The following is a 22,889-nucleotide window of genomic DNA, read 5'->3' on the forward strand; positions in this document are numbered from 1 at the left end:
ATGTGGAACCTCACTGGCTTCTCTGGGAAACTTCACATATCCCCAGACTGGCCCATCTAAGCCCTCTGCCTTCGCCTCACCTTTGTTCCTTGACTTCCTCCTCTCGCCACCTCCATCTCCCCTTCAGTTTCCCGGTACACTTTGACATGCCCCCCTGCAAAGCCACAGCTCTGTCCACCCTGAAGGAACTTTCCCTTCCCATCCCCACCCTCAGCTCCCACAATCCCTGGACTCTAGGTTTCCCATCCCTCTCAGGGCTCTCAGGGAACCAGAGAACACTAAAAACAAATATCTGAGATGGAAAAGGAAAAAGGGCTATTTGGAAATAGGTTGAGTGTTTTAGCCACTGACATGCATCCCAGAATTTGAGAACTCTTACTGAGTATACCTATTTTCATGGCACTACAACTATTCATGGGGGTTCAGTAAGAATCCATCCTCCTTGTAATGGGACATACTTCAAAGCACTAATACATAACCAAGGCTTTGGATAGAATATCATGTGGAGAAGGACACATAGAATCAGATATGACCAGACAATTTTAAGGAACTAGGGTCAATTTTATGGAGCCAGTGGTTTTTACAAAGCCCTCTTGGGAAAAGCAGCCTGTACCTGGCTTACAGGGTTCCCAGCTTACAGGTGAGGAAGGAGGACCCCTTCCTAGCAAGCCGAGGAACCTAGAATACTGTGGGGCCTCAAGAAGAGAGGGTTTCACTTAAATCTAGAAGGATCGCAGGTGCACTCTGGCCTGGCTTCTTAGCCCCAGGAGGCTTTTGTAAGTCTACTCTGAAACTCTTTATGAAGAGATCTATGCGGTCAGTTACCACGCTTGCTGCACCTACATGAAGAATCAGGACAAACCTAAAGAAATCAGGCATGTTTTGTAGACATGTTTTGTAGACAAGCATCAGAAAGAGGGGCGATAGAAGCTTTATGCCTCAGTGGAAAACTACAGCACACTCTTGTGGGTTAGAAGATTCTAGTCCTGTTTACTGTCTTTGAGATTGTGTTACCTATCTGTAAACAGGACTGGGATCTTGCCATCTTGCACAGTTGGTCAGTCCTTAGCAAACACTCAGTTCTGCTAGCTTCCTTCAATATCTGGCTACAACTCCCCCAGTGAATGTTTCCAAATTCTCTCCCACTTGGCTGACTTAATGCCACCGAGAACAAGGCTTGGCTGCCTGGATCCTTGTTGGGACTTCCTGTCATTTATGGCTGACTTTCCCTCCAAAATCTAATGAAGTCCAGCAAGCTGACACTGGACGAGGGACAACCATAATGCCTAGAGCTACTCCCGTGTGGGCCACTCAGGATGCTTCAGGCCCAGCATCCAGAAAGCTTGACTGGGTACCCTACCACCAAGTCTCAACAGGTGGTTCAACTGGTCTTTAAGGAACAAAAGCCGACGGAATGAGAAATGAACTGATAGTCTTTCCTTAAATAAGAGGAGGGACTAACAATGACTCTCTGCTCGACCAGACTTCAGACAGGCTCTTCTGAGCCTACTTCGTGACGAGGCCTCATCCTTGGGCACTGTCTTTGGCCTGCTGGGTCTTATGTGAGCAAGAACACTGTAAAGTCAGTTGAGACACAACCCCCCACCCTCATATTGGATGACCTTCGCTATCCGATCACCATGACCAAGAATCCTGCTAAGTAGGCTTAGCAAGAATCCCACTACCTTTCAATTTTCCACTCATTCCCCGCCCCCCCCCCCTGCTCTGCACACTGGCTACAGATCTTCTCTTGTCCTTATTGTATTCTGAGTTGAGGCCCACCTTTCCCCTGTTGGAACAGTCTTGACGCCTATTGCAATGGTCCTGCATAAAGTCTTCCCTACTGTTCAAACAAGGATCAGAATAAATTTTCCTTCAACAACTAACACTGGCAGTACCTGGGAGGGACCATCTGCACTCTCCCTTGATAAACTGGGAACTTCCTCTAAAAATCTATTTACAGATTGGTTAATCTCAGGCAAAATATGGAATGGATTTCTTCCCCTTTCGTTGGTTTGCATTCTAGTGAGAATTAGTGTTTTCTCAACATGTGTGTTCCTAATTTTATCTCCTCCTTGTGTGTGGTCTCTTCCAGTTCTCCCCCTTACCCTACTGAGTGCTGGAAATTTCCTTAGCAGTTTGCTGAGGGCAGGGGGGGCGGGAAGAGGAGCCAATTTTTGCTTTGTTGACCTTATCTACCACTGTTGTGTCTTGGCTGGTTGCTATGTAACTTTTAATTGCAATTTACCTCAGAGGAGTTAAAAAACCTATTTGCCAAAGTTTTCCATCATTTTTCCTTGTGATTTCATCTAGTGTTTCTTGGGGTGATGATCCTGTATAGTCAAGGGAGGCCTGTGGGTGACCCTCTGCTCCTCTCTACAGCCCCATGAGGAGGATAGTCTTCTACCCGCAGTGCACAGAGAAGATGAAGGCTTGGAAGATGTTGCTTAGAGTCCCAGTGTGGGGGTTAAAACATCATCTGTCTGATTCCATTTCCTGATCAATTCACCACTAAGCTAGGCCAGGAAAGTCTCTCCCCTTTCAGAGATTTCATAAATGCTGGATTTATTTACTTTTTTTCCTGTTTAGTCTGTGATTTTTTTCTTTCCACCACAAAAATACCATGGTGCCTCCATATGGTGGCTAACTATTTAACAACACAAAGGGATGGACAACTAATGCATGTGACAGCTGGGGCGGACCTCAAGGATATTATGCTGAGTGCAAAAAGCCACTCTGAAAAGGTAATACACCGTATAAGACCATTTATATGACATTGTTGAAATGACAAAATGGTAGGGCTGGAAAAGGGATTTGTGGTTGCTCAGGGTTGGAAACGGTGATGGAGAGGGGGTACGTATGGTTATGAAGGGATAGCAGAGTGACCGATCTGTTGGTGGTGATGATACAGTTCTGTTTCTTGATTTTGGTGATGGTTATATGAATATACACATGCGATAAAATGACAGAACTATACAAAATGGAAAGAGAGAGTCAAGGTTTTAATGATAAGGAATGTCTTTTTGTGGGAACAAGGGAGATTCTAGCTGCTGAGTTGGACCCAACTTCTGGGCCACCTGAAGTGAAAGCCACTTTTTTTTTTTTTTTTTTTTTTTTTGCAAAGTTCACAAAACCTCAGAGATAAGACCAGTGAGGCAAAAAGACTGATAAGTAGGGGTGCTGTGATGGTGAGATCCCTGGTTAAGGGGATATGTGTGTATTCATTGTATATCTTGACTTTCTCTGAGGGCCCCCAGTTTTCTGAAGTTGAAATCTTGCTTGTTTAAACAGCTTGAAATGTAGCCATATTAAGTGGAAAAGAGTTTGTTTTAATCAATAAAATTAAAATAAAGAAAAAGAGGAATAGGGGAGGTGAGGCATTAGAAAATTGAAAAAAACAACAACACACAAAAAACCCCCAAACCTAAAAGGGGTATGCTGCCCTGCTACCCAAAAAAACTTAGATTGGAAAATGAGAAATTTTGATGAACATGTCTCTCAAAGAATTTAGGTGAAATGGAATGAGACACATTGACCTTGACCCTTACCTCTCCCCTCACCCACCCCTCCTTCTTCTTTTCCCCCCAGTTGTGTCAGGTTTAGCCACCCCCTGACTGAGACAATGGGTTAAAGAGTTAAAGGATGAGGTTCCACTTACTCAGCTGGAGGTGGTGGCTTCTCCCCGAGCACCTGGAACTTTCTGTCCATTCGGTTGGGCTTGGAGTACCGTGTGATGCTATGAGACACAGGTGAGTCAGTGCCTGGGAGGCTGGCATGGACAGGCAGGTCTCCTGGGCCTAGAGCCTCTGGGCCTGCCTGGGGATACCATGACTCCTGTGTCTGGGGCTGAACCCTTCAAGATACTTCCCTACTCCCCATCTTCTGTGGAGACAATCTTATTGTGGGGGTGAAGTCCTTATCGTTAAAAACCACCCAAGGTCCCTGAGAGGGGGTGAAGGGCCAGAAATTATGTATCCTTGCTTCTCTGTAGTGAGGACCCAAAGAAAAACAGGTTGAGGGGCTTCTCAAATCAAAGTACATTATGCCCAATTAAACTTGAATTTCATAGAAGCAGCGAATAATGTTTAGTTTAAGTAGGTTCCATGCAACATCAGATAGCCCTAGCAACATGGACTGTATTTTGTAACCACTGAGAGACTGACTATACAAATGGATAACAGCTGGACTGTACAGAAATACAGAAAGCTCTGACCCATACCCTATAGCCACCTGCCCAGGAAAGCAACTCCTTGTCGACTGTAAAGAAAAACTTGGGAAGCCAGCCTGATGTAGGGCAGACTTGCAGGAAGCCTTACTGTTATCCCTCATGGCAATCCAAAATGCTAAACAACAACTCATGTAACTGTCAGCTCGAAAAGGTTAGGACTTGATCATTTTCCCTGTTTCCAACTTGGGACTAACCAGAGAAAGCCAAATACACAGCCCTAAGTAATCACATCGATTGGCTGCTGCTAGCTGGCCAGCCTCCAGTTTCCCCATGTCAACAGCCTCCAATAAAAGCACACAGAAAGTCTTCCATTTCTTCACCGTTGCCTCTTCACTCCCTCATCTGCCTTTGAGTCTCTGCTAAAATGTAAGTGATGCTGGCTGACCGCCTTGCTGTACCACGCTCCGAATAAATAGCCGTTGCTTTTCTCATTTGATTGGTCTTGGGTTTATTTCCACATTGCAGACGGCGTTCGTGTTCAAATGGGCCTCTTGGAGGTATGCAAAGCAGGAATTTCCTCACTACCACTTCCTCAAAACCAGGAATAAAAGCATATAAACAAGGGCTCTCAGAGAATGCAGAAGTCACTTCAGCCACTGGCTCTGTTACTCGCCTTCTATAAAATCATTATCAGGAGACAGTGAGGTCCACACCCACTGAGCCATGAGTCTAATGACCGCAATGGAGGTACAGTGGGTAGAGGGCATGGCCAGGATGCAGAAGTCTAGGATTCCTCCTGTAAGGGAAGCCATCTCCAATGTGCCCCCCACTTTTTTTAAGATTTTATTTATTTGAGAGCGAGAGAGGATGAGAGAGAGAGAGCATGAGAGGTAGAAAGGTCAAGGGAGAAGCAGATTACCTGCTGAGCACAGAGCCCAATATGGGCCTTGATCTGGGACTCCAGGATCATGACTTGAGCCTAAGGCAGATGCCTAACCTACTGAGCCACCCAGGCACCTTCCAATGTCCCTCTTTTTTTTTAACCAGGATGATGGATATGGGAAGAGGGCTGGGATCCAGCAGCTGCCACCACGGAGAGCCACAGAACATCAAGATGGGTTCTTGAGGTGGGAGGCCCATGTGAGCCACATCACTCAGCAGGAAAGTGCATAGACCTGACTAAAGCCAGCTTCAGAGCCAACCTCTCTCGGGGTCCCTTGGGGGTCTCAGAACAGTGAGCATAGGTGGTGTCTTCTGAGGACAGTCTATAGAAGCAACAGGGTGGGTTCTGGCCTATGTCTTGGGGATGAGGGAAGGCATGTGGGCAGGGGAGATCCTGGGCAGCCCAGACTCCCTACCTTCCTGTTGAAGTGGCACTGGCACTGGACTGGGCTTTCTTCACGATGTGTTCCCCCCGGTTCTGGTGTCGCTTCAAGCCTTTGGGTGATGAGTGCCAAGGGCAAGAATGGAGGACCGGAGGTGAGGATGGGCCAGGGGGCAACACCAGCTCCCCCACCACCAGTCCCCTGAGACCCACAGGCCTGTTTGCCTCTACCTGTCTGGGACCGGTCTTTGTCACATGGCTGGGTTGAGCATTTTTCATCGGGAAGTCTGAAACCAAAGGAAAGGATATGAGCTTTTTCCCAGTGAGCACGAGATCAGCTACCATCCCGGTTAGGCCACAATACTGTGTATATCAGTCCGATTATGAGCCTCATTCCAGAGGAGGAAACTGAGGTTCAAGAGGAGAAGGCCTTGTACAAAGTCACAGGCTGTCAGGGGTGGGAAACTTGTGTGCGGGACCCCAAAGATGGTGTCTGAAGTTTCAAGGCCATGAGCTAGGGTGGCGGGGCGCTCTCACAGATCTCATATCCACTCACTGCAGGATCTTCTTGACCACTTCCACAGCTGGATCTTCAATCATGGGCTTCCCCATGCGGCTTGGCTGGGCGAAGGACTCGGGGGTGACCAAGTCTACCTTGGCCTCCTCTTCAAGGGCTTCTGAAGACACCATGATGTCACTCTCTACCTCCAGGTCGGTCATGACATTGTCCTACAGGCCCAAGAGAAGGACCTGAGTTGGTGGGCCCAGCCTCAGTCCAGGGATGCAGGCAGGTTGTGTTCATGTTTTCAGGGCCTGCAGCTGGCGGCCAGCTGCCTGATTCTCTGAGCCTCGATTTTCCTTCTTAAAAATGGTAATAGTCCTATCTCCGGGGTAATGGTCCTCCTGCATGAGGGTCATTCATGCAGGTATGCACGCATGCATTTATGTGCGCGTGTTGGCTTTCAAAATGTTTCCCAAGTACTTGCCCAGGTGCTGCCTGGGGCCTGGAACACAGCATAGAGAGGTTGTATGTGACCCTCATCTTTATGGGGCTTACAGTCTAGTCTAACATGCACTTCTACAAATAAATGATTGGTCAAAACTGGGACAAGCATTGTGAAAGAGAAGTTCCTGAGGCTTCCATGAGACCAAGAATCATGGACGTATAAGGCCAGCCTGCAGATATGCCCAGGCACTGTTCTTGAAAGGAAGGAGTGAATGAAAGTGTACACAAACAAGGAGACAACACCCCCCAAAAGTTGGATTGTGGAGAAAGGGTAGGAGCGGTGGCCCACAGGGGGTGCTTAGTTAGGCTGTTTCCTATCTTACCGAGTGTCCTTCTCTCAGCGGGGGACTCTAAGAGGGAAGGACCCTGGCTGGACTCCTGAGTTTCGTCTGGAAGGCCGCAGTGCCAGTGGTGTGAGGGATGCTTAGTACTGGTGGCCTGGTGTGAAGAGCCTTCCCATAAAGGAAGCACTGGCTCAAAACGTGGCAGTGAGAAGGTGCCCGGAAAAGAACTTGCGGGGTGTCACTTTTGCCCACATTGGTTCTACGACACTTCCCCCTGGAACATGGTTGAGTGCTTCCAGCATTCAAAGCCTGGTGTGAGAGGCTGAGTATGGGGTGAAGGCAAAAAGCTCTGCCCTTTTGGAGCACACAGTCTAGAGAGACAGCCCCTAAAAATGGAGACCTCACTGTAGGGTCTGAAAGAGAAGGCCCGGGGGTAAGCCATGTCTTTGGGGTAGAAATGAGGGCGAGAAATGAAGAGGCCATGGAGGGCAGGTTGAGAAAGCCGCTGTAAAGACCCCGTCCCAGGGTCTGGATTTCACCCTGAAGGCAGAAGAGTGACAGAGTCAGACTAGTCTTCTCCAGACTGCAGCTCAGGGAGTAGATCATGAGGGGAAGTGAGAGGGCACAGGCACGGGCACCCAGGTGGGCAAGGAGAGGGGGTAGGGATGGGATGGGGAGAAGGTAGTGGTTGCTCATGGGTGTGGGCAAGAAGGAAGGGGCTGAAAGGTGAGGGTTGCCTGAGAGCTGGTGGGTGGGGTAAGCCGAAGGTCTGGTGGAGATGAGGAGGTGGTCAAGAGGTGAGGGGTCTTCTAAGCACCCAAGGCAGGGAAGTGGACTATCTGGGATTTGAGCTCAGGTCTGACTGCATAGACTATAGTCTTCCTAATATATATATATATATATATATATATATACATACATACACACACACACACACACTATATATATATAGTCTTTATAGTAAGCCTGGTGTCCAACAGGAGCTTGGGAGCCTCTTCTTCCCTTAGGCTCTACTGAGCCTAGACCTGATGACTCCCCCACACCTTCCATTGCCAATCCCTTCCTTTACTGTCCATTCCTTACAGTAAAGACCACTTGAGTCATGGACGCTGTGTCCAGCCTGCAGTTGAGGTACTGAATCCTCTGGCCCAGTTTCTCTTTCCAAGTCTGGACGAAGCCAAGGAGGTCTTCTGAGGTCACCATCTAGGAAGAAAACCATAGGAAGCAGACTGAAGGAAGGCTAGTTTCCTATATTTGAACTGCAGGCCTCTTGGTTCTCTGGAGGCCTCTCACTTGCAGGCAGAGCTCCGAGACAGTGGGGGATGCCAGCTGGCTCCCCTGGGCAGCTGCACTGGGAGCAAATCCTTCAATGATGGGGCATAGGAATTCTAGTCCTGGTTTTATGGGTTCATTCTGGACAAATCATTTAAATTTGCTCAACTCCATTTCCTTATTTGCATGGCGGTGGCCCAGAATGTTCCCTTGGATCTCTTCTAGCTCTGATACTCTTAGAAGGAAATGTTTGGACAAGATGGCCAGGCTGTGTAGGAGTGAAATGACCACAGCCTTTCTGGAAAGTGATCTAATAAGGTCAGGGGCACATGCAGCAATCCCACAGACCATGCCCCTAGGTGCACAGAGAAGCACCTGGAAGGATGTCCACGCTCACTGCACATTTCACACATCACTCAGCAGTCCTCACACTTGGTCCCCTGAATTGTCCATTGGCCTCTGTAGACAACCCAGGCCAGGAGGTGCATTGGCCTCTTCCGCTTCCTTCATCTCCACTATTCTCTGAGTCCTATCCATTCCCCTGCCACTCAATTCCAGAATCAGAGGTGTCTCTGCTGGCATAATTCTCTGCCTCAGTTGCAGCACCCTGCCTCACTTCTCACTCCCTCCCTGACTTCCTGCACACAGCAGCCAAAAGGCACTCTTTGTGCATGGCACTGAGCCCATGACCCTGGCCACATCTGCCCCCCGGTCCCCACCACCTCTGCCATGTATCCAATGCATTGTTCCCATCTCCCAATCACTGCTTTGCAGAAATAGCCAATCAGTCCCCTCCATCCAACACGGTTGCCTGCCCACCAAGTTCATGCTCCCCTGCCCTGGCCAGGAGGCTGTGCAAGCCCCAGGCCCCCTGTCCAGCACCCTGACACCACCAGGAGGGTACAGTGAGGGGGCTGGGGAGGTGAGGAAATGTGGAAGAGCAAATGTTTCTGCTCTGGAGAGAGAGCTGACTCTAGAGCGTCTGCTGAAGGGGTCACTTCAGATAAACCTGCTTTCCCTGAGTTCCTGGGTATGCGTAGAAAATTAGTGCAGGAAAATACAGAGGTCACTGGGCGCTCTGCAAAAAAAAAAAAAAAAAAAAAGTGTGAGAGAGAGACAGAATAAGATGAAGGATGTGTATTCACTCTGTGCTTTGTGGATGTTTGAATTTTCTTCAAGAAGCATGTGTTACTATGCAAGAAAAAGCAAGAAAGATAGACACTAAATGTCCTCTCAGTGTTGACAAAAATAAAACCTCAACTCAGTCACTGAAATGGAAGAGAAAAGACAAAGCTTGGTGAGGAAGGTGCATCCCGCTCAAGAAACCTCCAGCTGAGACTTCTGGTTCTCGGGTTTCCGGGGGAATCGTTGAGCAAACATTGCTCAGGGAGGCCAGGCTGAGCGTGAAACTCATGGGGGCGGAAAACAAGCAAGGAAACAACAGAAACGTGCAGAGAGACCTGCTATGCTGATCCGTATCGCTCTCGTTTGGACTCTACAGTTTATACATAGAAAACAGAAGTTACCAGTGTGTGTGCCATGATCAAAAAAACAAGCAAATGAAAAAAACAAAAAAGTGGTTGTTCAGAGGCCAGAGTCCTGCTTCTATCTTTCATTGAGGGCTGAGTTCCAGTTACAGGGAGGGATGCCTGGTGACATCGGAGGGGGAGTGAGGTCAGACCTAAGCCCCCAACTCTCTGGACTCTAGAAGCCTGCTTGGGAGGATCTGGGGGTTGAGGGAGGTAGCTGTGTTTTCTTTTCGTCCTTAATTCCATTGACTAAAGCAGGAGTTGAGTAGGAAGGCTAGGAGGCCCCTCTGGAGCCGGAGGAATTTTGATGACAGATATAAGTTTACTTCTAGTTTATAATTCTGGTGTAATGCATCTTTACTATTCATAGCTTAGCAAATACTGAATACTTACTTTTTTATCTCCCTTTGAGTTTCGACACATTTCTACTTTCCTTTGGAGCTGTTCCAGAGAAGAATTTAATCCATCTGTTTGCAAATTAGATTTTGCAACCTAGAAAAACCAGAGGTTCCATGATTTGTTTCTAGAATACTTATTTTGATCAGGAAAATATATTATCAAAGGGAGATGAATTCAATATTGGAAAAACGAAATGGGGGAGAATGCAAAATGTTATCAGAAGCTAGATCAATGCAAATGTAAAAACTTTTTTGGGGGGGCGCTGTTTTTTATTCTCAAACAAATAAGGTTTAAAAATAAAATCAACAGGGCACCTGGGTGGCTCAGTCAGTTGGGCTTCTGCCTTTGGCTCAGGTGGTGACCCCAGCGTCCTGGGATTGAGCCCCGCCTCGGGCTCCCTGCTCATCAGGGAGTTGGCTTCTCTCTCTCCCTCTGATTCTCTGCACCATTCATGCTTTCTCTCTCACAAATAAATATAAATAAATAAATACATAAATAAATAAAATCGACAACCCCCAGTAGTGGTTAAGGGCATTGTCCCACTAGGGAGGGTTGTCTGTATAAGCCACCTAGGAAACATGAGGAGACTTAAAACATTTGTGCTCTGCCCCAGTGATCTAGTTCTGCAAGATCATATGGACATAATCAGAGTTTCCTGCACAAGGGTGATTATACCACCATTGGTATAATAATAAGTGAAATCCACCAAAATGTTCCTCCAAAAAGGAATGGCTAAGTAAAAATAGCAACAAATTCAGGAGAGGGAAGCCATCACAGTAGTGTTTTTGAAAGAATCTTTAAGATGATACACCTTAAAAAATTGTATAAATAGCATGAGGCCAGTTTTGTTCTTTATGTGTGTGTATACACACACACACACACACACACATATATATATGAGAAATCTTTCCATATATAACATTTTTTTTTTTTTTGTCAGAGATTGTGAGCACAGGCAGACAGAGTGGCAGACAGAGGCAGAGGGAGAAGCAGGCTTCCTGCTGAGCAAGGAGCCCGATGTGGGACTCGATCCCAGGACGCTGGGATCATGACCTGAGCCGAAGGCAGCCGCTTACCCTACTGAGCCACTCAGGCATCCCGCTTTCCATATATAGAAAAAAGCTTAAAAATAAGTCAAAGTCACTCCTGGCTTTATTGAGATATTATTGACACATAACATTATGTAAGTTTAAGGTTTACAATGTGATGATTTGATACACTTATATATCACAAAATAATTATCACCATAACATTAACTGATACCTCCACCACATCAAATAATTACCATTTCCTTTTTGTGATGAAAACATTTAAGATCTACTCTCTTAGCTACTTTCAAGTATACAGCACAGTATTTTTAACTATAATATCATGCTTCACATTAGAGTCCCAGAACCTATTTGTCTTATAATTGAAAGTTTTTACCCACTGACCCTCATCTCTGCATTTCCCTTACCCCTCAGTCCCTGGTAACCGCCATTCTATCCTCGGTTATCTCTGAGTCTGGCTTTTGTAGATTCCACATGTAAGTGAGATCATACAGTATTCATCTCTCTCTGACTTATCTCACTATGATTAATGCCCTCATGTGTTGTCACAAATGGTAGGATTTCCTTCCTTTTCATGGTCAAATAATGTTCCACTGTACAGATACCTCTTCTTTATCCATTCATCTGTTGACAGACACTCTGCCACATTGTTCACATTCACATTGTGAAAAATGCTGCAATGAACATGGGAGTGCAGATATGGCTACAAGACCATATTTTCATTTCCTTTGGATATATAACCAAAAATGGGACTGCTGGATCATATGGTGGTTCCATACTGTTTTCCACAGTGGCTGCACCAGTTTGCATTCCCCCAAACAGTGCACAAGGATTCTTTTTTCTCCACACCCTTGCCGTCAGTTACTATCTCTTATCTTTTTGATGACAGCCATTTTAACAAGTTCAAGGTGATACCCCATTGTCATTGTGACTTGTCATTCCCTGATGATGGGTGATGTTGAGCACCTTTTCATCCACCCGTTGGCCATTTGTATGCCTTCTATTGGAAAATGTTTATTCAGTTCCTTTGGCAAAGGAAATTTAATTTATTATTTATTTTATTATATTATTATTTATTATTTATTATATTATTATTTTAATTTATTACTAAATTTATTTTTTTTAAGATTTCATTTATTTATTTGATGGAGAGAGATCACAAGTAGGCAGAGAAGCAGGCAGAGAGAGAGAGAGCAGGCTCCCTGCCGAGCAGAGAGCCCCATGTGGGACTCGATCCCAAGACCCTGAGATCATGACCCGAGCCGAAGGCAGCAGCCTAACCCACTGAGCCACCCAGGTGCCCCTTATTACTAAATTTAAATCATATTGTTTACTTCTTTTGCTATGGAGTTATAGGAGTTCTTTATATATTTTGGATATTAACCTCTTATCAGATATATTATTTGTAAATATTTTCTCCTATTCCATAAGTTATCTTTTTATTTTGTTGTCTCTTTTGCTGTCCAGAAGCTAGTCAATGTGATGCAGTCCCACTTGTTAATTTTTGCTTTTGTTGCTTGCGCTTTTGGTGTCACATCCACAAAATCATTGCCAAGACTAATGTCAAAGAGTCTTTCCCCATGTTTTCTTCCCACAGTTTTATGGTTTCGTGTCTTACATTTAGGCCTTTAATCCATGTTGGGTCAATTTTTGTGTGTGGTGTAAGATAAGATTTCAATTTCATTCTTCTGCATGTGGTTATGCAGTTTTCCCAACACCATTTATTGAAAAGACTATCCTTTCCCCATTGAGTATTCTTGACTTTCTTGTCAATACTCAATACTCCTTGACTCTATATGTGAGAGTTTATTTCTGAACTTAGATTTTGTTCCATTGGTTTATATGCCCATTTTTATGTCAGTACCATACTATTTTGGTTATTATAACTTTGTAGTATAGTTTGAAATAACGAATTTTGATGCTTTGTACTTCTTTCTCAGGATTGCTTGGCTATTTATAATCTATTGTGGTTCCACAGAATTTTTAGGATGGATTTTCCCATTCCCGTGAAAAAATTTCAGTTGGATTTTGATAGGGGTAGCACTAAATCTATAGATAAGCTTGGGGAGTATGGACATTTTAACAGTATTAATTCTTCTGATCTATGAACATGGGATATCTCTCAATTTGTATCTTCTTTGATTTCTTTCATCTAATTCTTATAGTTTTCAGTGTGTAGATCTTTCATCCTCTTTGTTAAATTTATTCCTAAGTGTTTTATTGTTTTTGATGCTAATGTGAATGAGATTGTTTTTCTTCATTTTTTTAGATGTTTTACTGTCCCTATATAAAATGCAACTGATTTATTGATAATGACTTTGTATCCTACAACTTTACTGAATTTGTTGATCAGTTCTAACAATTTTTTGATGGCTCTTCTATATATAAGATCATGTGTTCTGAAAACAGAGATGATCTTACTTCTTCTGTTTCTTTTTGGATGCCTTTTTACTTCTTCCTCTTGCCTGATCACTCCGGCTAGGACTTCTAGTACTATGTTGAATAGGTGTGGTGAGAGGGCGTGTCCTTGTCTTGTTCCTGATCTTACAGGAAACACTTCCAGCTATTCATTATTGAGTATGGTATTACCTGTGGGCTTCTCACATATGGTCTTTATTATACTTAGGTATTTTCCTCCTTTACTTCATTTGTTTAACATATTTATTAAGAAAAGATGTTGTACATTATCAAGTGCTTTTTCTGCATCCATTGTGATGATTAAATGATTTTTATCTTTTATTCTACCAATATGGTATCACACTGATTGATTTTTATATGGAACCATCCTTGCATCCCAGAGATAATGATACGTGATCATAGTGTGTGATCCTTTTTTTTTAAGATTTTAAAAATGATTTTATTTATTTATTTGACAGACAGAGATCACAAGCAGGCATAGAGGCAGGCAGAGAGGGGGAAGCAGGCTCCCCACTGAGCAGAAAGCCCAACGCAGGGCTTGATCCCACGACCCTGAGATCACCACCTGAGTCAAAGGCAGCGGCCCTACCCACTGAGCCACCCAGGTGCCCCCATAGTGTATGATCCTCTTAATGTGCTGTTGAATTTGGTGTGTCAATATTTTGTTGAGGATTTTTGCATATATATCCATCAGGGATATCGGTCTGTCATTTTCTTACCATGTTCTTATCTGTCTTTGGTATCAGGGTAATGCTGGCTTTGTAAAATTAATTTGGAAGTATTCCCTCCTATTCTATTTTTTGGAAGAGTTTGAGAAGAACTGGTGTCAAGTTATCTTTAAATGTTTGGTAGAATTCACCCATGAAACCATAAGATCCTGAGTTTTCTTTGTTGGGAGGTTCTTGATTACTGATTCAATCCCCTTACTCATTCTTGGTCTCTTCAGATTTCCCATTTGTGTATGATTCATTCTTGGTAGGTATGTTTCTAGAACTTTTTCCGTTTCTTCTAGGATACGCAATTTGTTGGCATTTAATTGGTCATAATAGTCTTAAGATTCTTGTATTTCTGCAGTATCCATTGCATTATCATCTCTTTCATTTCTGATTTTATTCTGGTCTTATCTCTTTTTAGTCTAGCTAAAGGTTATTTGATTTTGTTTACCTTTGAAAAACCATCTCTAGTTTCATTGATCCTTTCTATTGCTTTTCTGGTCTCTATTTCATTTATTTGTTACCTGATCTTTGTGATTTCCTCCATTCTGCTAACTTTGGGTTTATTTTTTTTTCCAGTTCCTTGAGGTGTACAGTTAGTTTGTTTATTTAAGATCACTGACCTCAGTTCACATTTTGATTTCACATTCAAGAGCTCTGTATTCTTGTCTAGATCACCTATTACTCTCTGTCAGTTTCTTTGTCTCTAAAATAGGGGAGGAAACAGGACTTGCTTCACACTGTTATTGGGAGGACTAATATAGCTGATCAAAATAAGTCAGTTAGCAAGATGTATGGTGCATAATAACTCAATGAATCCTAGAGGTTATTATAATTTAATATCTATCTCCCTGGGTGGAGTTCAAGTCCCATGGGGGCAGAGCTCATAGTTGTATCCCCAGCACTTGGAACAGTGTCTAGCACACAGGTGAAGAACGAATCTGTCCTACCTCACACTTGATGTTTACTTGCAGATTTGTCAGCAACCGCTGGATTTTCTCTATGAAAATAAGGTCCACAGACAGGTTATGGAATTTGCTTTCAAACTTGTTGATGACATCATTGGCCTGTAAAGATATATAAAAAGTAAAGGAGGTGAGTTTAATTTGGAACTTACAGACTTCAGAAGCAGAGTGGGACAGGCACAATTTTTTGGAAAGGGGGCTTGACGGACCCATCAGGCAATGAGCAAGGGTGCCCTGGGAGCCTGGCTGGAGGTCAGGGGCAGGGCTCCCCCACCTGGTCCAGGTATTCGCTCTCCATCTTCTCCATGTTGATCATGATTAAACTTTCAACAAACTCTATTCGAGAAGCTTCCTTCTCCAGTCGATGACACAGTGAATTGATTTCTTCAGAAGAAAAGTTGCCTCCCTCAGAAAACAATCTGAAAGTGGTTTGAGAGAAATACAAGCCACAATCAGACCTCAGACTTCCCTCCCATCCCAAAACCTGTGGTTGATGAAGCTTTAGAAAGTGTAAGCTCATGGAAAAAATGGATACAGGGGGTTCAAAGACAGAAGCAGTGAAATGACCCAAATGTCCTTCAAGGGAGGAACACAGAAACGACGTGTGGTGTATACACACAATGGAGACATATTCAGCCTTGAGGAGGAGTGACATTCTGACACATGCTACGTGATGAGTCTTGAAGACCCTATGTTCAGTGAAATAAGCCAGATACACAAAAGGACAAATATTCTATGATTTCACTTACATGAGGCACCTACAGTAGTCAAATTCACAGAGACAAAAAAAATAATTATGGCTATCAGGGGCTGAGGGAGGAAAATGAAAGTTAACGTTCAACGGATTCAGAGTTTCAGTTTATGAAGATGAAAAATTCTGGAGCTGGATGGTGGGGATGGTTGGACAACAACGTGAATGAACTTAGTGTCACAGAACTAACGGCGCACCTGAAAAATGGTTACAATGGACAGTTTGATGTGATATATTTTTGTCACAATAAAAAAGTAAGGGGAAACAAGACCACTTCTCGACAGGGGAAGCCCAGGGCCCACAGAGGCCCTGGGTGCGGGCTCCCACCTGCAGTGCTTGATGAACTCAATGTTGGTGAGGCGAAGCTTGCCCAGGCTCTCCTCCAGGTACTGGCGGAAGCTGCGCAGGGACACCTGGATGACGTCGACATAGCTGAGCAGCTCCCGGTGCAGCGTGCTGCTGAGACTAACCAGCCTGGGGGACACAGGAGGGCAGGGTGGTGACCCGGGTGTGGAAGGGCAGCCTGGGGGCTGCTTGAGTTCCACTGCTGTGCCCAGCTGTGGGGCCACCAGAAGCACGGCCATGTTCCTCTGGGTAGGAAAAGAAGCTAAAAGGAAGTTCAAAATGCCAGTGTGTATAGGACACAGCGTGGAACTCTCAGTGTGCTGTCTCAGAGGCCATCTCTTGCCTCTCTCTGGCCCTCGCCGCCATAGTACTGAAGGAATCCCCAGGTCCCATAGGATCTTCGGCCTCCCTGCAGCGCTCTCTCTCTCTCTCTCCCAACAATGTGCTTTCTGTGGCTGATGCTCTCCCGAAGGAGCACCCTGAAACTTTCCTCTTTACCTGTAAGTCCACCCTCAGCAGCCTCCTGTGTACCTGACACCGGGGAGGGCTCCTTACCTGTTACCTGATGGAGGTCTCCCTGAGCACGCAGGAGCCTCCATCTCAAAGCCCTGAATGGCCTCCTTGGAACCCCTTGCTCTGCCATGAGCACGTTCCCACCTCAAGCTGGGCCAGCGCTCCTTTCTGAGGGGGAAAATTCTGTCTCCTCTTTACCTTCCTCCATCCCAGGACAGGGGGGTCCTCCTACAGGAAGCTCCTTCTGATTCCCCTGGGTGGAAATGGCCTTTCTCCTCATGGACATTTTGGGGCAGCTTAGTAACATCCCTGCCTCCTGACCACAGGCGCCTTTTTCTCTCCCTGGCTGCTCACCCAGCACCCAGTGCCCAGCTCCCCGCCAGAGGGGTCACACAGTTAGCCCCTGACACCTGTGAAGAGGTGATCTGAAAAGGGAGGGTTGCTGTGGGGCCTGGAAAACTGACTCGTGTCCACCAGGAAGGGACCACTCCTTTGAGATCAGCCAAAGGCTGGCATCTCGTGTCTGGGATTCCATGGCCCTCACCTCTGGCTCTTCGTGGCGTTCGAGAAGATGTGTTCCATGTTGTAAATCTTGCGGCGGAAGTTTTTGCTCTTTATGTTTTGCTCTTCTTGGAACTGGCAGAACATCATCTTCTCCTTCCTTAGCGTCTCTGTCACCCCAGCACAGTGGCTGTCTAGCCGCTCTTGGTGAAGCAAGAGCTCAGCTGAAAAAGAACGAGGCGGAGGGAGGCCTTCTGGGATCTCAAGTCATCTCAGGACATTTCTTTTCTGGATAGTGACAGCTGCCCCTGCCAGGGCTTGGCTGGGGAATGGGTACCGATCTGAGGGGGCCGATCTGAGACTGCCCCAGGGTCTCTCACTGGAAAGAAGGCTGACCAGGCTGTGAACAGGGGAGTCCTTGCATGTGAAGAGACCCAGGAGCAGGGGGGTGGGGTGGAGGGTGTCAGGAAGGGTGGGAATGTGGTGAGAAGAGTGTGGAGAAAACAACCAGCACAAGGCTGGGCAGGGCAGCTGGATTTTGTTCCTTTCTATCAGTGGCTTCTCTTTCTAGGGAGCTCAAACTCCAAAGGACTTCTAGGGCAGAGTAAACGGAACTGGAACTGGAACTTCAAGTGCTAGGTCAGAGGCCTTTAGAGCTGGCAGACAGCCCTAGGCCAGCCCACCCACTCTGCCTGCTGCCTGCAGGGGAAAGTGCTGTCATCCCAGCTCTACCAAAAATGAGTGTGGGGACTCTGGGACCTTGTTTCTCTGACCTCAATCTCCCATTGTGCACTGGGGCAGGGATCCAGGTAAGACGCAGGAAATCAGCCTTCATGGAGAATCTCAATTTATACTTATATTTAATGCACACATTTTCCAGATGAACATAATGAGGTTCCAAAGCCAAGCAGGGCTCCCTGGGCCACAAGCACTGGGATTCCAAGCCAGGCTGTCTGATTCCACAATTCTGTCACTGTTCTAGGAAGGAGGAGTTTGGTTGGGACCACGTAGGGGGTCACTCTGGGAGCGCAAAGCATTTATGAAAAAGTCTGAAGTGTGACACAAGTGAAAACCCAACAGGGTCCCTGAAGATCCAACTAAAAGTATGCCACCCTCTAGGAGCCCTCTGTCTCAGAGAGAAATGGCACCTCTTCTGAAGTTATAAATTATAAGCTGAAATTAATGGGTCCCACTTGCTCACGATTCCTCACTGTACCCTTTCAGGGAGAGTTAATTACCATCAACAATATCCCCTCCTGCGAGTAAGGGAGGGATCAGAGAGGTCAGGTAACATGTCCAGAGTCACACAGCCAGAGTCTAGTAGCTATGATTCTTGAGCTACAGCTTGCCTCTAGAGCATCTGCTATGCAAGTGTGTATCAGATAGGTGTGTGAGCAGATCTGGTATTCACACAGCTAAAACAGGACAATACTCTTCATTCTAGCATTTAAAGAACTGTAAAAAAATTTTTTTTAAATTTTAATCTCAAGTGTGGGCTCTGAATACTGCCTTCTCCGCCAGCCTGGGAGGTAGAACCCTCAGACAGGGGCACCTAATGAATGCAGAACTGCCATGGCACAGACTCTGGCTGTCTGGGGTAGGGAGGCCTTCCCAAGCAGGGTCCATACCTGCCCTGACGTTATGGATGTCCCTTTCAATGCACTTGGCTCTTGGCTCATGTAGATGCTGATGCAGCTCCAATTCTGAATCCAGCTCATTGATCTTGGTGGCCACCATGACCCGAGTTTTGAGGACACACTGGTCAAACCACTTCTCTAGGTGCTCAAAAAGGCCAGCTCGAAGTCTAAGGGAGAGACCGGTGAGGGTCAGCTCTTCCAGCAGCAGTGAGCAGGGAGAGAGCTTTCCCAAGCGACCCAGAAAGTGCTTCCCCCTTTCATTTCTTCCTGATTTTATTTCCCAACTGTATTCTATTCCTTTGTCTGGATGGAGCATCCTGAATTCAGCCAGACTCCTGCTGGAGACTGGATGGTTTCCAACCATTTGTTCTTCAAAAAAAAAAAAAAAAAAAAAAAAAAGGCTGCAATGAATTACCTTGTACATAAACCAAGTGTAGAAGCATTTCTACAGAACACATTCTCTGAACTGGAATTGTTGAATCAAAGGCTAAAATACATGTGTGGTTCTTCGTGTGTGTGTAGCTATCCTATATCCAGCAATTGCACTACTGGGTATTTACCCCAAAGATACAGATGCGGTGAAAAGAAGGGGCACATGCATTCCAATGTTCATAGCAGCATTGTCCACAATAGCTAAACTGTGGAAGGAGCCAAGATGTGCTTCAATAGATGAGTGGATAAAGAAGATGTGGTTCATATATACAATGGAATATTACTCAGCCATCAGAACAGATGAATACCTACCATTCGGATCGACATGGATGAAACTGGAGGGTATTATGCTAAGTGAAATAAGTCCAGGAGAGAAAGGCAATTATCATATGGTTTCACTCATATGTAGAATATAAGGAATAGTGCAGAGGACCATAGGGGAAGGGAGGGAAAACTGAATGGGGAGAAATCAGATAGGGAGACAAACCATGAGAAACTCTCGACTCTGGGAAACAAACAGGGTTGCAGAAAAGGGTAGTGGGGGGATGGGGTAACTGGGTGATGGATATTAAGGAGGGCACATGATGTGATAAGCAACTAAGTTGTGTTATACGCAACTAATAAATCATTGAACAGGACATCACAAACTAATGATGTACTATATGTTGGCTAATTTAACTTAAAAAAAAATTCAGAGTGGCATTGTTCCATTCCCCAATGAAAAACAACCCAAACATGCACCAGTAGTAGAATGGATAAAGAAAATGAGTGATGTTGGGACGCCTGGGTGGCTCAGTTGGTTAAGCAGCTGCCTTCGGCTCAGGTCATGATCCCAGCGTCCTGGGATCAAGTCCCACGTCGGGCTCCTTGCCCTGCAGGGAGCCTGCCTCTCCCTCTGACTCTGCCTGCCACTCTGCCTGTGCTCTCTCTCTCTCTCAGACAAATAAATAAATAAAATCTTTAAAAAAAAAAAAAAGAAAAAAAAAAGAAAATGAGTGATGTATTTTTATAATGGATTACTATATAGCAGTAAAAATGAGATGACACACATTCAAAAATGTATATGAATCTCATAAATGTAATGAAAGAATTCTAACATAAAAGAGTATGTTTTCTATGATTCCATTTAAATAAAGTTCAAAAAAAGCAAAAGAAATGAAAGTATTTGCTATGCTTGAGGAAGAGAGAGCAGTGACTTGAGATGAATACATGAAGAGGCTCCTGGAGAGTTGGTCATGTTCTATTTTGGGTGTGGGGGTACTGGTGAGTAGGTGTGCTCCCTTTGGATAATTCATTGAGCTATACATTCATGATTTCCATACTTTTCAGTATTGTATCCATCAATATGTAAGTCCATTTAGTTTAACACAGAATTATTTTTCTGGTTAACCCCAAGACCTGATGACATAATGTTTGGCTTAAGACTCCGGAATCACATGGTCTAGATTCATATCCTAGATCCAACCATTCCCTATCTCCGAGATCTTATCCAAATTACTAATTCCCTGAGCTTCAGTTTCTTTGTGTGTAACAGAATCTAATTATAGTACCCCCTCATAGTTATTGAGAGTATTAAATCCTCTCAATAAATATTAGCTCTTGTGGTGGTCCTTGCTTTTCTTTTTTAAGGAGAAGACAGACAATGGCCTGTGACAGAGGAAGGAAAAAGGATGAGTTTCAAGTCAAGAGGTTATGCTGAGTGAAATAAGTCAAGCAGAGAGAGTCAATTATCATACTATTTCACTTATTTGTGGAGCATAAGAAATAACACGGAGGACATAGGGAGGTGGCGAAGAGAAGGGAATTGTGGGAAATTGGAGGCGGAGATGAACCATGAGAGACTGTGGACTCTGAAAAACAATCTGAGGATTTTGGAGGGGTGGGGGTGGGAGGTTGGGTGAGCCTGGCAGTAGGTATTATGGAGGGCACATATTGCATGGAGCACTGGGTGTGGTGCATAAACAGTGAATTCTGGAACACTGAAAAGAAATTTTAAAAGTAAATAAAAATTTTGAAAAAAGAAACATTTTCAAGATGAGATGATGCTGAGGTGAAAGAGAAGAGTCCAAAAGCCTGACTTAACTCCTTTTATCCCCTGCCCATGTCTACACATAGGAGGGAGACTAATCAGGTGATCTCTAGCTGGCCAGTCGTAGCTATGACATTTAGAGTCAGGAGGGCAATGGACATGCTATCCTAAAACCAACTGCAAATTTCCACATTGGGTCCAAGTTCAAACACAGAGGCCCAGAAACCTGGGAGTTAGGGGAGGTAAATTCTCAGTGGTAGAATTATGGGTTATTTTATAATCTTCATTGTACTTTTTTCAGTTTTCTAATTTATGCAATTAATATGTCATATGATCAGAGCCAAATACCATACAGATACATACTCATGCCTAGAATCTATGTCTACATAATCATTAAAAATAAAGGAAAAAAGGGGAGGAGAGGGGGAAGGAATGAAAGAAGGAAGGGAGACAGCAAGATTCCACATGTGCTGGGGTTCTAACATCTTGCAGGGAAAGCACTATTTCTTATGTACAAGCCGCAGGCTAGCAAGGCATCCTGGGAGAGGTGGAGGGGATCACTCTCACAGAAGATACACGTGACCACAAATAATTCTCGGAAATTGACTATTTTTTAAAATTGTTTCTCATCTCAACCCTCAGTTACCTACACATTTTCTTTTTCCAGTTGAAACTAGTCCAATCTTTTGTTATAATACCTCACTTTGTTAAGAAAACTTAGGATAGGAGAATGAGAATAAAGGGGGTTTCCACTCACTGTTTCTTAATTTGTAAAACCAGTCTGGATGGAATGATCACTTGTTCTAGGAAGCTGGCACTGGAAATGTCATTGACCAGAATGGTAGAAAGGTTGGAATAGGGTTTCTTGCAACTCTCTTCTTGTTGTTCCAGGGTTAGGAAGACAAAATAAGTGTGTCCGCTGGAGGTTGTGAAGGACTCCATGTCCTCGTCATGGGAGATTTCCTCCACACTCTCTTCCTGGGCTCCGGCCTATGCAGAAGAGAAGACTTTAAACTTGACATCACCAGACAGACCTGGGGATCCAGCCACAGGATCCCTGATATCAAGGTTATACACCTGTGGGCTAAATCTTGCCTGTAATTATTTTTTCTCCAATACAGTGCTTTCAAAAATCAGGAAATCCTACAAAGAATTTGGATTTTGGATTTCTCTTAAAAATCAGGAAAGCTGGCAATTCTGTCTCCATTCCCACATGGCATTATTGGCTGGAGCTGAATAATGACTGCACAGTTGCCTTAGACTGAATGTTGGGTGCTCTCCAAAATTCATATCCCCAGTGTGTTGGTATTTGGAGGTGGGCTTTTAGGAGGTGATAAGGTCAGGAGGGCAGAGCCCTCAGGAGTGGGATTAGTGCCCTTATAAAAGAGTTGGCTCTTTCCACCATATGAAGTCACAGTGAGAAGATGGCTGTCTACAAACCAGAAGTGGGACCTCACCACAAATCAAGTCTGCTGGCACCTTGATCTTGGGCTTTCCAGCCTTCAGAACTGTGAGAAATAAATTTCTGTTGCTTATAAGCTGCCCAGTCTATGG

The 22,889-nt window shown here is 44.9% G+C and overlaps 1 protein-coding gene across 1 annotated transcript in view; it reads right to left on the reverse strand.

Moving 5' to 3' along the window:
* CCDC180 (coiled-coil domain containing 180) overlaps nucleotides 1-22,889 on the reverse strand; it is an 84,892-nt gene that overhangs the window by 12,042 nt on the left and 49,961 nt on the right. Inside the window, 12 exon segments of the mRNA XM_032306486.1 lie at nucleotides 3,659-3,736; nucleotides 5,527-5,605; nucleotides 5,724-5,779; nucleotides 6,049-6,221; nucleotides 7,866-7,985; nucleotides 9,977-10,075; nucleotides 15,113-15,229; nucleotides 15,402-15,546; nucleotides 16,206-16,352; nucleotides 17,281-17,461; nucleotides 18,866-19,041; nucleotides 22,093-22,325. Coding sequence (XP_032162377.1) covers nucleotides 3,659-3,736; nucleotides 5,527-5,605; nucleotides 5,724-5,779; nucleotides 6,049-6,221; nucleotides 7,866-7,985; nucleotides 9,977-10,075; nucleotides 15,113-15,229; nucleotides 15,402-15,546; nucleotides 16,206-16,352; nucleotides 17,281-17,461; nucleotides 18,866-19,041; nucleotides 22,093-22,325 — 1,604 coding nt within the window.

Source organism: Mustela erminea, chromosome 12 (assembly GCF_009829155.1).
Source record: "Mustela erminea isolate mMusErm1 chromosome 12, mMusErm1.Pri, whole genome shotgun sequence".
NCBI classification, from domain to species: domain Eukaryota; kingdom Metazoa; phylum Chordata; class Mammalia; order Carnivora; family Mustelidae; genus Mustela; species Mustela erminea.